The sequence below is a fragment of the Hemitrygon akajei genome, chromosome 9, assembly GCF_048418815.1.
Source record: "Hemitrygon akajei chromosome 9, sHemAka1.3, whole genome shotgun sequence".
Taxonomy (NCBI): domain Eukaryota; kingdom Metazoa; phylum Chordata; class Chondrichthyes; order Myliobatiformes; family Dasyatidae; genus Hemitrygon; species Hemitrygon akajei.
In genome coordinates this window covers 46,407,732-46,424,938 of record NC_133132.1, presented here as the reverse complement: position 1 = coordinate 46,424,938, position 17,207 = coordinate 46,407,732, and the positions used below count along the sequence as shown (strand labels likewise).

At 39.5% G+C, this 17,207-nt stretch overlaps 1 protein-coding gene across 3 annotated transcripts in view; it reads left to right on the top strand.

The window, feature by feature from the left end:
• Window positions 1–17,207, top strand: part of ak9 (adenylate kinase 9) — a 162,248-nt gene that overhangs the window by 91,246 nt on the left and 53,795 nt on the right. For all 3 annotated transcript variants that reach the window (XR_012100217.1, XM_073055891.1, XM_073055892.1), the window contains exons 24-26: window positions 568–692; window positions 3,594–3,813; window positions 13,759–13,827. Coding sequence is in view for 2 of the 3 variants with exons in the window: in XM_073055891.1 (XP_072911992.1) it covers window positions 568–692; window positions 3,594–3,813; window positions 13,759–13,827 (414 nt within the window). In the remaining variant the exon portion in view is untranslated. The remainder of the gene's footprint in view (window positions 1–567; window positions 693–3,593; window positions 3,814–13,758; window positions 13,828–17,207) is intronic.

Sequence of the window (17,207 nt, the reverse complement as noted above, 5' to 3'; positions counted from 1 at the left end):
AAGGCAGTGCCTCCTCTAGATGTTGTCAGTGGTGATAAGGAATGTGCCAATGATAGACTGTGTTCACTGTTCTCTGCTATTCTTGCACTTCTGTGTTGGAATTGCCATACCAGGCCATGATGCAATTAGTCAGAATACTTCCAACAGTACATGAGTCGAAAATTGTTGGAACATTTGATGGCATGCCAAATCTCTTTAAGCTTCTAAGAAAGTGTATTTGAAACAGAGATTGACAAATACTTGAACATATCTACAAGAAGGAGGATGTGAAGAACCAGGTGTTCCCAACCTTCTTTTTGCCATGGACCCCTATCATTCACTGAGGGGTCCACGGACCCCAGGTTAGGAAGCCTTGCTGTAGACAGTGCCAAAGTGCTGTTGAGACTAAAACTGCATCTGCCATAATCATGTTGGATGGTGCAAGTGACTATTGTCTGATGTCTGTTTATGTGTCTTATATTCTTGAGCATATCACTTTATTAATGAGTTGTTTAGAGCTCTTCGCTTGGCTTCTGAAAGCTTGTTCGAAATTGTTTTACTGATCACAATTTTTGTATTATTTTTCAGGAAGAAGAAGTGGAATTCACTCCTGAAGAGGAGGCCATCAAATTATTTTTGATGGAAGATGAACCATTGCCACCAGATGTGCTTGATAATTTAATTCCAAAATGGTGGAATGAAGAGCCATTTAAGTGAGTTTAATTTACTTTGGATGTTAAGAGTTTATACATTAATTCAAATTCATTAGAACAAAATTTGCAAGCTTGGACACTATTGAATGAGCACTGCATTTTTTTACAAATGAAAATCTGCTGAATAAGATGAAAGTCAGATCAAGACAACATTTAGGGGAGGGGGGTGATTGTAAAGCTAATAGGCGGGTCTCAGAACTTGTAGAAAATAAAAATGGAGCTTAGTTAGTTCAGTCGGCAGTCACCTTGAGGGGAAGTGATATAACATCAGGTTGCTAATTAAGCAAGTGCTTGGTGAAGAATGTTGGGAAGGGTAGTGGGTGATAGTGTTGTTGGGATTGCCCAGGAGTTGGTAGTTATCTCAAATGGAGCTCACTTTGGGTTGAGAATCAGATAAATAGCCAAGGGTAGGGAGATTGATAAGAGGATGGTATCAAACCATAGACTTCAGTGGAGCATAGAGGTGAGAGATCGGTGGATAGGCTTGAATTGGTACCAGTTTGTGCCAGGTTTTAAAGGTTCAAAGGATAAATGCAAGAACATTAGTGAGCCACACTATAATGACAACAATAATAATAATGTTATTTGTAGAGCACTTTTCACACAAATGATGTAGTTCAAGGAGCTTTACAATAGGATAAAGTACAAATATGAAAATAAAATAAAAAATAAAACATGAAAACAAAAGACAAAAAGATGATATTTAAAGTAAGGTTAAATAAGTAGGTTTGAGCTGGCACTTAGAAGTGTCAACTGAGTCTGCATCCCTTATAGTTGTAGGTATTGAATTCGAGTTTAGTTTAAAAAAGCTGACCTGTCATTTATCTTTTGAGGGAGATTGTTTAAATTTAATAAACTATGAAAGCTATTCTGGGAGTCTCCAAGATAGTAATTTCCAGGAAAATATGGTTTAATTTGCTCCAAAAGCATATATAATATGATGAGTGTTTTGCACAGAAGTAGAAAAGTACTGGATTGCACTTCTGCATTTCATTCCTTGGTAAATGCATTTTCAGTTTCTAGCTGTTAAGTAAACAGCACTACTCAGCCTAAACTTTAGATATAGACTGCATCAACTGTGTAATATTCTGTAAACTGACAGGCAAATTTAAATATGTGTACAAAGGAAAAATTAAGGAAAACTTGAGCCCAATTTGAAAAATATAGAAATGTGTTCTCTTCTTTGACCCTTCTCTGTTTAGATAATGCATAGTGTCTAACATGAAATAGCCACCATTGTGAGATGTTTCAGGGTTTTTTTTTGAACAATGTGGGCAATGCCATAGTCCTTTTATCATGGATCTTATTCCAGGAAGTTGATGTCAAAAGTGAGTGTTACTTTAGTCACCATTACGCCTCCGTATAGTCATCAAGTACCTTGCAATGTAAGGGGAAACAAATGGAGGACAAACATGAGGATGTTAAATATTCTCAATCCTGTAATAGATGAAAATGAAAAATATTGGATTATTTTTATTTTGCAGTTTAAATGCTTACTTGCATTTGCAAAGGACTCTTGAAAATATTTTAAAATCTTCAATGATTTATTAACTGTGATTTCCATGTCTCTCATCTTTGTAACATCGGTGATAACTGTATATACAGAAATAGAGTTTGTCAGATGATTATACATATCTATACTGAAACGCTCATGGAATACTAATTTGTTTAATTTTATCTGTGACTAATTATTTGTTCTTAGTTTGTAGTTCCCTTGTACATTTTTACAAGGTATGAACTATATGGGTTTACACAGATTAACATTTCAAATCCCACTTAGTTAGGGTATTGAATTCGATAAATCAGCTAGTTTGTGTGATGGCATAAAAAATCACTAATTTGCCAGATTATCACTGTTTCAGTAACGTTCTTCAAGGAAGGGAAAGCCTTTCAATGTTTGACGTAAGCTCCATATGACTTTATTCCCACACTACATGTTTAAATCCTAATATGGCAACCAGTAATATATAAAAAAATGCTGTGAGGTTCAGTAACAGGGAAATTGATAGGCCATATTACAATGACCCTAGGGTCAAATCAATTTCAGTTGCTAATTTATGAAGTCTGGACACTTACCAAAATCAACAGTACCGTACCATGGAATAATCAAACCTCATGGAATATGGCTTTAAAAACTAAAGAGATTTTCTGTACATCAAACGATTTCATCTGTCCCACAGATGGAAATACTTCTGCATGTTTTGTAGAACACTTGAGGCAAAAAAAGACACAATTATTTATTCAGTTATAAGGAACAGAATTTGTCCAGCATGAATTGTATCTGTATTTATTTTATTTAATTATTTTATTTTTTTAGGTTATTTTATTTAATTGTTCACGTAATACAGATCTCAGTCACAAGGCCCAAGGTTGGTGATTTGTCGGCTGTATTTGAGGGCAGATTGCATTGAAGAGTCTGAAATGATGTATAGAGCAAACTGGATAAGGGAGGCAGATTTAAGCCCTAAAGAATATATGGACAAGTTAATTTTTACATGGCTGCCATATCCAGTTACCACTATTTTTTAGATGTCACACTTATTTAATTAATTGAATTTAAAATCTCCAAATGCTTCAGTTGGATTTGAACTCATTAGTTCTGGTTTATGGATTACTATTACAATATCAGATCCACTCTGTGACTGTGAACCCTGAAAATCAAGATATTATTCCTGAAATTATACTAGTGTTTTGGTGCAGTGTGCATGCAAAATCATTCTCCATCATTACAAAGTTGCACAGTATATCTGGAGCATTAGCAGTTAACAGGTAAATAATTAATAAAGAATTTAACGTTGTAAATAAAATTACAATGTGAATACACAAGTTATGAAAACTTATTCCAGAGAATGCACATACTACAGTAGATCTTATGGTTATAGGTGAGCATTATATTTTCAGATCCAAGGGGTTTGTGCTTGATGGTTTCCCAAGCACAGCAGATGAAGTTGAATACCTTGGAAATAATAGCTTGTTCCCAGACACAGTCATCCTAATGAAAGTCGAAGACAATAAAGTGCTGGATCGGCTGCTTCCTCCAAAACTGGCAAAGTGGAGAGAAAAATGTAACCAAAAGTTGGAACGTAAGAATAAAATAAAAGAACTGAAGAAAAAAATAAAAGTAAGCATTGTTACTATCAAGAATTTTTTGCTTGCCGGTGAAATCTAATACAGTAAATCATCTTGTTATTCATTAATTCTTGTAAATCAAATAATATGAAACTTTACTAGATTAGTTTCATTTATAGGAGTAAATTGTATGAATTGCCTTGTTATATATCTTCAGTGACCCAAAGCCTACGGTCCTTTAATGATGGATCAAACTATCTTCAGTTGGAGGTTCATTAAAATGATGAAATCTATTTTTCACTGTATTTACATAACAATATAAATTGAGGATTATCAAGCCGTTTCCATAATGTTCTGTCCATCCACCAGAGGGCTCAAATAGGCAGCCCACTCTGCACATCATTTATCTGGAAGCTTACCCAACATTCAGTGCCAGAATACTATAGGACAGAATACAACCATTGAATTATAGTATTTCCTAGCTAGTTTATTCACTGTGTGATGTGCCAACCTTTGCTGATGTAGAATCCATCATGTCACAGCCCAGAGGTACAAAATCATTGTTGTCATGTTAGTGGGTGACTAGTATCCTGAGGAAAGGACTAGTAATCCAGGGAACGAAGTTCAAATCTCACAAGTGGTTAAGGAATTTAAATTGAAATAGTCATAATGAGTCATGAAGTATGCAGCATGAAAATGGTCCCTTTAGTGCTTCGTGTTGACTTTTATCCATTTGTAGCTTTCCTAAAGAAGTAACTATCCAAATATCTTTTAAATATTCTAATGGTATCTGCCTCCAGTGCTTCCCCTAGCAGCTCATTGCATCTAAACACCATTGTTCTGTTAAATACTTGCCCCTCAGGTTCCCTTTAAATTCTTCCCTTCTCACCTTAAACCTATGTCCTCTGGTTTAGGCATCTACATTCCAGAGAAAATACTCTGGTAGTTTATCCTATATTATAAAAATTCTGGTGTAAAGTTCCAGTGACATCCAACTTTTATCCTCACTGCCTTGGCCTATAAAGGTGAGCATGCCAAATGCTTTCCTCGATCCTCTATGCACCTGTGTTGCCTTTTTCAGGGGGCTATGAATTTGCACCGCAAGAACCCTCTGTACATCAATATTACTAAGTTCTCTCCCATTTACTGTATGGATCCTGTGTTTGACATCCTAAAATGCATTACTCACACTTGCCTGGATTAAATTCTATTCACCACCACTTTCCTTTGTATTCTTTCACAACCTTCTTTGCTATCTACTACTCCACAAATGTTTGTGCTGTCAGTAAACTTGCTAATCAGTCTACCTAAAATCTCATCATGTCATTTATACAGTATGTGAAAAAAAGCAAAGGTCCCACCACTGATCTCTGTACTATACCACTGGTAACAAGCTTCCAGTTGGAAAAGCACCCCTTGACCACTACGTCTTGGCTCCTATTATCCAGCCAACTTTGGATTTAGTTTGCCAAATACCTAAACAATTTTGAAATAAAAGTAGCTGTCAAATTATCCTAAGAACTTATATTGTTTCACTTCTGCCTTTTGGGGAAGGAAAAATGTCATTTCTCTGTCTGCTCCATCCATCAGACCCACCACAATGTGATTAACTCAGTCATTTCAGAGGGAGCTATAGATCCTCATATTCCTTGAAGCACAAAAAAACCACTAAGTAATGGGTGTCACGATAGCGCAGAGGTTTGCGCCATGCTATTACAGCACAGGGCATTTCGGAGTTCATTGGTCAATTCCAGCACTATTACGTCAGGAGTATCTGCACTTCCTCCCCGTGGAATATGTGGGTTTTCTTCAGGTCCTTTGGTTTCCTCCCATAGTCCGAAGATATACCAGGTAGAGTAATTAGTTATTGTAAATTGCCCTATGATTAGGTTAAGGTTAATCTGGTTTGTGGGGTGTTGTTGGAGCGACACGGAAGGGCCTACTCCACACTGCATCTTTAAATAAATAAATAAAAGATTTTCTGCTTCTGAACTTCATGGCTGTGAAGAAGAAGGCTTATAATTAATGTCACTTTGTGGTCAACCCTTATTATAGTTATTGCCGTAGGTTTGATTGTGTGATATATGATTATGTGACATTCAGGAAGTTACTTTGGTTACCTCTCCCAAAGATGAATATATTTTGTCCTGGAAATAAACCATTCACAGATATTTGAAGACCACCAGACTAGTAGAGTAGCTGAAGAAGAAGGAGAAAACAAATGTTGGTGCAGGATTTGCAATGGGAAAATTAAAGACAAGAGGAACATTATTAAAGTCAAAGTTGAATTGATTATTATATGCACATGTATACACATATGCAATGAAAATCTTACATGCAGCAGCACCACAGGGACAGCTTCATATGAACAGTATCCACAAGAAACCATAAAGAAGCATAAACAGTACACAATTTTTTAAAGAAAAAACACAATTAGAGCAAAAAAAAAATTCAATTTTAGTGCCACATGATCAAAGTAGTCATTGTGTTGTTAAAATGTAGTGTTCAAGGTTACTGACTGTAATTGGACCAATAATGATCATGAATAGAGCATTAATTAAGTCAAGTCAATTCAAGTCACTTTTTATCGTCAATTCGACCATAACTGCTGCTACAATACACAGTAAAAACGAGACAATGTTTTTCAGGACCATGGTGCGACATGAAACAATACAAAACTACATTGAACTATGTAAAACAACACAAAAAACTACACTAGACTACAGACCTACCCAGGACAGCATAAAGTGCACAAAACAGTGCAGACATTACAATAAATAATAAACAAGACAATAGACACAGTAGAGGGCAGTAAGTTGGTGTCAGTCCAGACTGGGTATTGAGGAGTCTGATGGCTTGGGGAAAGAAACTGTTACATAGTCTGGTCGTTAAAGCCCAAATGCTTCAGTGCCTTTTCCCAGATGGCAGGAGAGAGAAGAGTTTGTATGAGGAGTGCGTGGGGTCCTTCATAATGCTGTTTGCTTTGCGGATGCAGCTTGTGGTGTAAATATCTGTAAAGATGTGAAGAGAGACCCCGATGATCTTCTCAGCTGACCTCACTATCCACTGCAGGGTCTTGTGATCTGAGACGGTGCAATTCCCGAACCAGGCAGTGATGCAGCTGCTCAGGATGCTCTCAATACAACCCCTGTAGAATGAGATGAGGATGGGGGGTGGGAGATGGACTCTCCTCAGCCTTTGCAGAAAGTAGAGACGCTGCTGGGCTTTCTTTGCTTTATTATTACATAGCAGATAGCGAGTTGGAATCAATAGGTCTTTTTCAGACAGGAATAGTATATCCAATGGGACAAAGGTAGTATATCCACTGGGACAAAGGTAACTACAGAGGCATGAGAGAGCAGCTGGCCAAAGTTGATTGGAAGGAGACCCGAGCAGGGATGAAGGTGGAGCAGCAATGTCAGGAGTTTCTAGGAATAATTTGGAAGACTCAAAGGAGAAGCATTCTAAAAGGACAATGAGGTGGCTGTAGCTGACAAGGGAAGTTAAAAACAACATAAAAGCAAGAGAGAGGGTGTAAAATTTTGCAAAGCCATGGGAAGCTAGAGGATTGGGGAGGTTTTAAAAACCAACAAAAGGTATCTTAAAAAAAGGGAGAAAAGATGAAATACAGAAGTAAGTTTACTAATAATATAAAAGAGGATGCCAGAAGTTTTTTTCCATATAGAAGAAAGGCAAGAATGGACACTGGACCACTGGAAAATGATGCTGGAGCAGTAGTAATGGAGAAGTAAGAATCAGAATCAGATTTATTGTTGCTGATGTAAATTGTGAAATTTGTTGTTTTGTGGCAGCAGTACAGTGCGAGACATAGAAGTTGCTATGTTACATAAAATAAATAGTACAAAGCGGGAATAATGAAGTAATGTTCGTGAGTTCACAGACTGGTCAGATATCTGATAGGAAAGGGGAAGTATGTGTTTCTGAAGTATTGAGTGTGAGTCTACAGGCTCCTATACCTCCTCCCTGATGGTAGTGATGAGAAGAGGGCGTGCTCTGGATGACAGGGATTTTTAACTATGGGTGGCACCTCCTTGAGCCACCACCTCTTGAGGATGTCCTCAATGGTGGGAGAGTGTTGTGCCTGTGATAGAGCTGACTGAGTCGATAACCCTCCATAGCCTCTTACAATACAGACCGTTAGAGGTTCCCTATCAGGCTGTGAGGCAACCAGTCAGAATGTTCTCCACCGTGCTTCTGTAGAAATCTACAAGAGTATTTGGTGACAAAACAAATCTGCTCAAACTCCTAATGAAGCAGAGCCACTGCTGTGTCTTGTTTATGATTGCATTTGTGTTTTAGGCCTAGGATAGATCTTCTGAGATGTTGATGCCCAAGAACTTGAAAATACTTACTCTTTCCACTGCTGCCCCCTCAACGAGGACAGTGTGTGTTCCCCTCACTTCCCCTTCCTGAAGTCCACAATCAATTAACTTGGAGCTGACATTGAGTGAGAGATTGTTGTTGCGACACCACTCAACCCGCAGATCAATCTCACTCCTGTACACCTCCCTGTTGCCATGTGAGATTTGGCAACAGTAGTGTCATCAGCAGGTTTATAGATGGCACTTGAGCAGTGTCTAGCCGCATATTCAGAGCAATGGGCTAAGCACACATCCTTGAAGTGTGCCTGCGTTGATGGTCAGTGAGGAGGAGATGTTATTACTGACCCGCAATGACTGTGGGTTCCCAAAAAGAAAAAGGAGGATCCCGTTGCAGGGGGAGGTACAGATGCCCAGATTTTGAAGCTTGCTGATTAGTAATGAATGGATGACAGAGTTGGTTGCTAAGTGGTAATCGATAAAACCATAGCCTGACATATGTTTTGCTGTGTCTTGGTACTTCAAAGCTGAGTGGAGAGCCAATGAGATTGCCTGTTGTAGACTTGCGGCACTAAGCCAATTGTGGTGGGTCTAAGTCTTTGCTCAGGCAGTAAGTTAATTCTGGCCACGACCGGCCTCTCAAAGCACTTAATCACAGTAGATGTGAGTGCTACTGGACGATAGTCCTTAAGGCAACTTACTCTGCTCTTCTTATGCACCAAAGTGATTGATGTCCTTTTGAAGCAGGTGGGAACCTTTAATTGCAGCAATGAGAGACTGAAGATGTGCTTGAACATTCCAGCCATTTGGCCAGCACTGATTTTCAGTAGCCTGCCAGGTATACTATCAAGCTTGACAGCCTTGTGAGAGTTCACCCCCTTGAAGGATGTTCTGACGATGACCACTGAGACAGAGATCCCAGGATCACCCAGATGCTATAGGGATTCACATGGGCTTACTGCTATTCTTGCTTTTAAAACATGCATAAAATGCATTGAGTGAAGGAGTGAACCATCACTACCATTTATGCAGTTAAGTTTTGCATTATAGGAAACAGCATGCAAACCCAACCACAGCTGTCATACATCTAACTGTGTCTCTAACTTCAAATGGAATTACTTTTTTGTTCTTGCAATGGTATTCCATAGGCCATACTTGGACTCCTTGTAGGATTGTTCCTTGAAGCAGCTATATTTCTTTAGGAGTTTGAGGAGATTTGGTTTGTCAACTAAAACACTTGAAAACTTCTACAAATGTACCGTGGAGAGCATTCTGACAGGCTGCATCCCTGAATAGTATTGGGAGGAATTACTGCAAAAGATTGAAATAAGTTGCAGAAACTTGTAAAATTAGTCAGCCCTATCATGGGTATTAAGATTAATCCAAAGATTCCAAGACATCTTCAAGGAGCAGTGCCTTAGGAAGGCAGTGTTCATCATTAAGGATCCCCAGCACCCAGGACTTCTGTTCTTTTCATTGTTACAGTCAGCGGGACGGTACAGAAGCCTGAAGACACATACTCAGTGATTCAGGAACAGCTTCTTCCCCTCTGCCATCTGTTTTCTAAATGGGCTTTGAATCCACAAACACTAGCTCACTACTTTTTATTTTTGCTTCTTTGCACTGCTTAATTTAACTATTTAATAGACATATATATACATAATGCAACTCAGTTTATTTCTCTATATTTATTTATCATGTATTTCACTGTACTGCTACCATAAAGTTAACAAATTTCACAACATATGCCAGTGATATTAAACCTGATTCTGATTCTGATTATGAATTGTGGTTTTGAGTGACACAAAGCTAGCCCTCAGCAGTCTGTGAATCTCCTGGTTTGTCCAGGGTGTCCGGTTTGATCAAACTCGGTATATTGTAGAAGGCATACATTCATCCACACAGGTCTTGATGAAGTTGGTGATGGCTATTGAATATTCACACAGATCCGAAGATGAATCTGTGAATATGGTCCAGTCGACCAACTCTAGGCAATCCTGTAAATGCTCCTGCACCTCCCTTGACCATACATTCACCATTGGTAGTGTAGTCCTCAGTCTCTGCCTATATGTCAAGGGTAGAAATACAGCAAGGATCTCAGACTTGCCAAAGTGCGGGTGTAGGATGGCATGGTAAGCATTCTTGATGGTGGTGTAACAATGATCCATTGTGCTGACCCTTCTGGTTCTGCTGGTAACATGTTGGTCATAAGTGGTTAGAGATTTCTTCAACTAACCTGGCTGAAGTCTCCCATGATGATTGGCAAGACATCAAAGTGTGTTATTTCATGACTGCCTATTATGGTGCTCAGCTCCTCCAGATTAGGTACATTTAAAGTGTAGGCTGATTGGTCCTTGATTAATAAGGGTGCTAAATGTTACAGGGAGAAGGTAGAAGAATGGAGTTAAGAGGGAATAATAAATCAACCATAATCAAAAGGTGCAGCAGACTCAATGGGCTGAATGGCCTAATTTTGCTATATGCCTTATGTTCTTATGATCAACTTTTGGTTGTCAATTATTTACAATTTGAGTAATTACTTAGAGAAAGAACAGAGTGCAAGGTATCCATATTTGCTGATGATATGAAAATAGATTGGAAGCCTTGTTGTGATGAGAATATCAGAATTCTGCAAATGTTTGAATGGGTGAAAACTTAGCAAATGAAATTTAATGTGGGAAAGTGTTTGGTAGGATGAATCAAAAGGCAGGTTATTATCTAAAAGAAGGCAGACTGAAGATGAGCACAGTATATAAGGATCTAGATGTTCTTGTCCAGAAATCCAAGAAGTTAGCGAACAAATGCAACAAATAGTCAGTAAGACAAATGGCATATTAGTCTTTATTGCAAGGTTATTTTGGATCAGAAAGCTGAAGTATTGTTACAGTTGTACAAGATACTGATGAGGCCAATCCTGGAGTACTCTGCACAGTTACGGTTACATCATTTTAGAAAAGATATACTGGTACTGGTGTCAGTCCAGAAGAGATTCACTAGGTTAATCCTGGGATGAGAGGATTGTCCTTTCAGAGAAGCTAAAGAATTTCTTGTTGGGGTTTGGAAGAATATGGCCTTTTTGAAACATGGAAAATCCTTGGGGATCATCTCAGGATAGATGTCGAGATGTTTCTGGGACATAGTTAAGGAATTAAGAATGGCCGTTTAGAATTGAGGAGCAGTTGATGGTGAATCTCTAGAGTCCTCTACCTAGAAATAGAACTCAGCAAACTTAAAAGGAGCCCTGTTGAGTATAAAGTGAGTGCAGGATACAGGGCCCCACTCTTTTCAGAGGGAGTGCTGGAATCAGAGTCATCATGAAGTACTTCGAGATGTTGCATGTGACACTTATTAACTCCAGCCTGCCAGACAAACTCAACCCACTGAAATTCACCTTCTGCCAAAACAGATCTGTGGCTGACATCATCACCTTTGCCTAATACTCATCGCTGGAACATCTGGACATTAAAGACAGCTTTATTAGGTTTAAAGGTGTTGAGGTGGAGATACCTCTCTATCAAAGGAGGTGTAAGACGCTCCTTCCCTCCATAGCCTGCAGGTCACCCTGCAGGTCAAGGTGTAGCATCTGCTTAGTCCCCTGATCAGGGCCACATGAAGCCATGGGAGCAGGTGTTCGGTGGTCGCATGAGCAACAGGTGCATATCACAAGTCCTGGTTATGTGACCTCTGACACCAGGCAGACAATCTCTGAAGAAAATTGATAATGGCTGGTGTCACCCATCTTGTGAAGACACTGGTCAGAAGAAGGCAAAGCCAAACCACTTTTGTAGAAAAATATGCCAAGAACAATCGTGGTTAAAGACCACGATCGCCTACGTCATACGACATGGCACATAATGATGATGATGTTAAGCTATTGTTTATTAACTACAGCTTCACCTTCAATACCATAATTCCAAGCAACTTCCTCTCCAAACTCCTAAACCTGACATTTAACACCACCCTTTGCAATTGGATCATTGATTTTCTGACCAACAGCAGCCCCACTGCCATGATTATTCTCAACACTGGAGGAACTCAGCAGGCCAGGCAGAGTCTATAGAAAAAAATACAGTCGACATTTTGGGCCGAAACCCTTCAGCAGGACTGGAGAGAAAAAGATGAGGAGTAGAGTTAAAAGGTGGAGGAGGGGAGGGAGAAACTCAAGGTGATAAGTGAAACCTGGAAGGGGAGGGGGGAGGTGAAGAACTGGGAAGTTGATTGGTGAAAGAGATATAGAGCTGGAGAAGGGGGAATCTAATAGGAGAGCACAGAAGGCCATAGAAGAAAGAAAAGGAGAGAGGAGTGCCAAAGAGAGGCGATGGGCAGGCAAGGAGATAAGGTAAGAGAGGGAAAAGGGATGGAGAATAGTGAAGGAGGGTCATTACCAGAAGTTTGAGAAATCAATGTTCATGCCATCAGGTTGGGGGCTACGCAGATGGAATAAAAGGTGCTGATCCTCCAGTCTGAGTGTGGCCTCATCGTGACAGTAGAGGAGGCCATGGATAGAACTGTTGGAATGGATGTGGAAGTGGAACTAAAATGGGTGGCAACTGGGAGATCCCGCTTTTTCTGGCAGACAGAGCATAGGCACTTGGCGAAGCGGTCTCCCAATCTATGCTGGATCTCACTGAAATACAGGAGGCCTCACCAGGAGCAGTGGACATAGTAAATGACCCCCAACGGACTCACAGGTGAAGCGTCGCCTCACCTGGAAGGACTGTTTGGGGCCATGAATGGTAGTGAGGGAGGAAGTGTAGGAGTAGGTATAGCACTTGTTCTGTTTGCAAGGATAAGTGCCAGGAGGGAAATCAGTGGAGAGGGACAAATGGACAAGGGAGTCGCGTAGGGAGCAATCCCTGCAGAAAGCAGAGGGGTGGTGGGATCCTGTTGGAGATGATAGAAGTTTTGGAAAATTATGTGCTGGACAGGGAAGCTGGTTGGGTGGTAAGTGAGGACAAGAGGAACCTGTCCCTGTAGGCTGGTGGGAGGATGGGGTGAGAGCAGACATGTGTGAAATGGAAAAGATGCAGTTGAGGGCAGTGTTGATGGTGGAGGAAGGAAAGCCACTTTCTTTGAAGAAGGAGGATATCTCCATTCTGGAATGAAAAGCCTCATCCTGAGAGCAGATGTGGTGGAGACAGAGGAATTGAGAGAAGGTTATAAAAGGAATGCTGGAAATAGGGCTCCAATTTGTTTAAAGGGAATATGAATTACAAACCCTTCATCAGTTTCAAAGAGGCACCGAAAACACAACCTGGTGAGATTAAAATGAGTAGAAGAAGCAGGTCTCATGTGATTTTAAAGGTAGCTGGGAAACAGGTCCCAGTGAGTTTACAGGGAGTACTATAAACAGGGCCCTAAAGGGAACTCTGGAAACCAAACTACAAAGCTCATTACTGAGCCTCAGGATTTTTGAACAATAGTATAATAGATTGTTAGAATTTTACAATATCAGCATTTTTTCTTGAATACGTAGCTTAAAGGGTGTAGTCTTTGCAAATGGTTAATTTCTACTTACATATATGTTTCTCCACTTTTAACAGAAATTAAAGAAGATATTCTGAGCAGAAACACATTTAAAATATAATTTTCTCTGTTTCTAATAAATTGTGATATCTTTATAGTTACAAGCATCTCTTTGTTGTCTTGCATTTTAGGATGAACAAATTGCTAAAAGAAGGGAGGAACTTTTGGCAGAGCGAGCTGAAAGAAAGAAAGAGAAGCAGGTAAAATTGAGTTGTGATAAGAACAAACAAATGTCAGAGGAAAGCTTCATTATTACAATACTAATGATTACTAATATTTGAAGAAGTGGGACTAACTGTATTTCTCCTACAGAGACCCAGTATGTATTTATTAAGGATTAAGACTCATAAGACACAGAAGCAGAATTAGGCCACTTAGCCCATCGAATCTGCTGTGCTACTCAATCAAGACTGATTTATTTTCACTCTCGCCTTGTAACCTTAACTTCCATACTGATCAAGAACCTATCAGCCTCTGCTTTAAATATACCCACTGACTTGGCCTCCGCAGCCAACTATGCCAATGAATTCCACAGATTCACCACCCTCTGGCTGAAGAAATTCCTCCTCATGTCTGTTCCAAATGGACATCCTTATATTCTGAGGCTGTACCCTCTGGCCCTAGACTTCCCTATCATTGAAACATCCTCTGCATGTCCACTCTATATAGGCCTTTCAACATTCGATAGGTTTCAATGAGATCCCCCTTCTTTCTTCTAAATTCCGGTATGTAAAGGCCCAGAACCTCTTCTGAACCCTCTTAAATGCCAGCATATCCTTTCTTAAATAAAGGGTCCAAAATTGCTCACAATATTCCAAGTGAGACAATGTCCTGCCTTATAAAGCCTCAATATTACATCATTTATTTTATATTCTCGTCCTCTTGAAATAAATCCTGCATGAGGACTCCTAAGTCCCTTTGCTCCTCAGATTTTTGATTATTTTTCCGTGTTTAGAAAACAGTCTATGCTTTTATTCCTTCTACCAAAGTGCATGACCATACATTTCCCTACACTTTATTCCATCTGCCACTTCTTTGCCCATTTTCTTTATCTGTCTAAGTCCTTCTGCAAACTCCCTGCTTCCTCAATGCTACCTGCCCCTCCAACAATCCTCACCTCATCCACAAACTTAATCACAAAGCCATCAATTTCATCGTCAAAATCATTGACATGCAATTTAAGAAGAAGTGGCCCCAACAGTGACCCTTGCGGAACAGCACTAGCCACTGGCAGCCAAGCAGAAAAAGCTCCCTTTATTCCTACTTTTGCTTCCTGCTGGTCAGCCAATCTTCTATCCATGCTAGTATCTTTAAGCAGCACCTTGTCAAAGGCCTTCTGAAAATCCCAAAATCAACATCTACTCACTCTCCTTTGTCTATTCTGCCAGTTACTTCCTCTAAGAATTCCAACAGATGAATCAGGCAAAATTTCCCCTTGTGGAAATTAATTTAAATATCAATTTATGGATAAATTTACTTTACAGTGTATAATTATGACCTGGATAAAGAAGTGGAGGGATGGGTTTAGTAAATTTGCTGATGAAACAAAGTTTGGAGGTGTTGTGGATAGTGTGGAGGGCTGTCAGAGGTTACAGTGGGATATTGATAGGATGCAAAAATGGGCTGAGAAGTGGCAGATGGAGTTCAACCCAGATAAGTGTGAGGTGCAAACACGAGGAAATCTGCAGATGCTGGAAATTCAAACAACACACACAAAATGCTGGTGGAACACAGCAGGCCAGGCAGCATCTATAGGAAGAAGCACTGTTGACGTTTCGGGCCGAGACCCTTCGTCAGGACTCGACCTGTGTAGAGAATCAGAGGGACCTTGGGGTTCAAGTCCATAGGACATTCAAGACTGCTGCGCAGGTTAACTCTGTGGTTAAGAAATCATACAGTGGATTGGCCTTCATCAATCGTGGAACTGAGTTTAAGAGCTGAGAGGTAATGTTGCAGCTATATAGGATTCTGGTCAGACCCCACTTGGAGTACTGTGCTCAGTTCTGGTCACCTCACTATAGGAAGGATGTGGAAACTACAGAAAGGGTGCAGAGAAGATTTACAAGGATGTTGCCTGGATTGCGGAGCATGCTTTAATGAGAATAGGTTGAGTGAACTCAGCCTTTTCTCCTTGGAGCGATAGAGGTATATAAGATGATGAGAGGCATTGGTTTTGTGGATAGTCAGAAGCTTTTTCCCAGGGCTGAAATGGCTAGCACAAGAAGGCACAGTTTTAAGGTACTTGGAAGTAGGTACAGAGGAGATATCAGGGATAAGTTTTTTACACAGAGAGTGGTGAGTGCGTGGAATGGGCTGCCAGCAACGGTGGTGGAGGCGGATATGATAGGGTCTTTTAAGAGACTCCTGTGCAGGTATATGGAGCTCAGAAGAATAGAGGGCTATGGGTAACCCTCGGTAATTTCTCAGGATAAGGACATGTTCGGCACAGGTTTGTGGGCTGAAGGTCCTGTATTGTGCTGTAGGTTTTCTATGTTTCTATCATGTGATTTCTACATACTGTACAAATATCATTGTGCAATATTTTTAAGTTGTATTTGTTTCAAAATCAGTAGAATCTTCATACAATATCAAATGTAACCAAGTATAAGGAACTGGATTTTACAGCTATTTTTTATTTTTTTTATACTATTTTAACCAGAGGACATGGTGTAGAGGGTCAAACAAACAGGTTTACAGACATGCCCATATATGCAGATATTTTTTTCCAGACCTACTCCTAATTTTTATGGATGCACTCTTCCATTTGGTAATTTGCCCTTCTGAGGCAAACAGATAAATGTTGTGATGCAGAACATCTGTAAATAATTATAATCACAAAGTGCTTTGAGAAACTTTTTATGGAATTGTGAAGGAAAATTGGTAGTGTTAATTTTTCTTCAAATAATTTTCCTTTATGGCTGTTTCAGCATGAAAGGTCAAAACCAATAACAGTTAAGGCTAATTTGCCTCAATTTCCTATCTAGTGTTACCAAGGATAAAATTTATTCACCAAATAAATTAACATATATTAGGAATTTGCTGTTGGTCAGGATATGGTATGCAACAAAAACCAACATTCAACAATTATAAAGAATAAAGAATTGCCTAAAAATAAAATTAGAGATTATAATATGATAGGGAATAAAATGTGTATAAATAGATAAACACCAGCATATACTTACAACATTTTAAAAGTAGTTTAAACTGTTTACAGTGCACTGATAGAAGGGGTTAGAGGATCTGTCTAGAATGATTGATCAGTTTAACTGCCTGGGGAGGAAACTTTTAAGAAGGCGTGAAGTTTTGTTTCGATAGCCCTATAGTGCTTTCCAGAACGGAGCTTTTGGAAAAGGCAATTTGCAGGACGAGTAATGTTTGCAATTATTTTTCCTGCCTGCATGTTGTGGAAGTTATTTATATGCCTTGAAATCATGATTTTTTAGTTTCTGTAGCCACTCGCATTCTAATGGAAGGAAAGAACTAACACTAAAAGGCAACAATTGAGAACACTGGTGAAATCTTAAGTAGAAAATCTTTTGAAATACATTGCAGTACAAGGCTGTGTGTTTAGCCCCCTGCT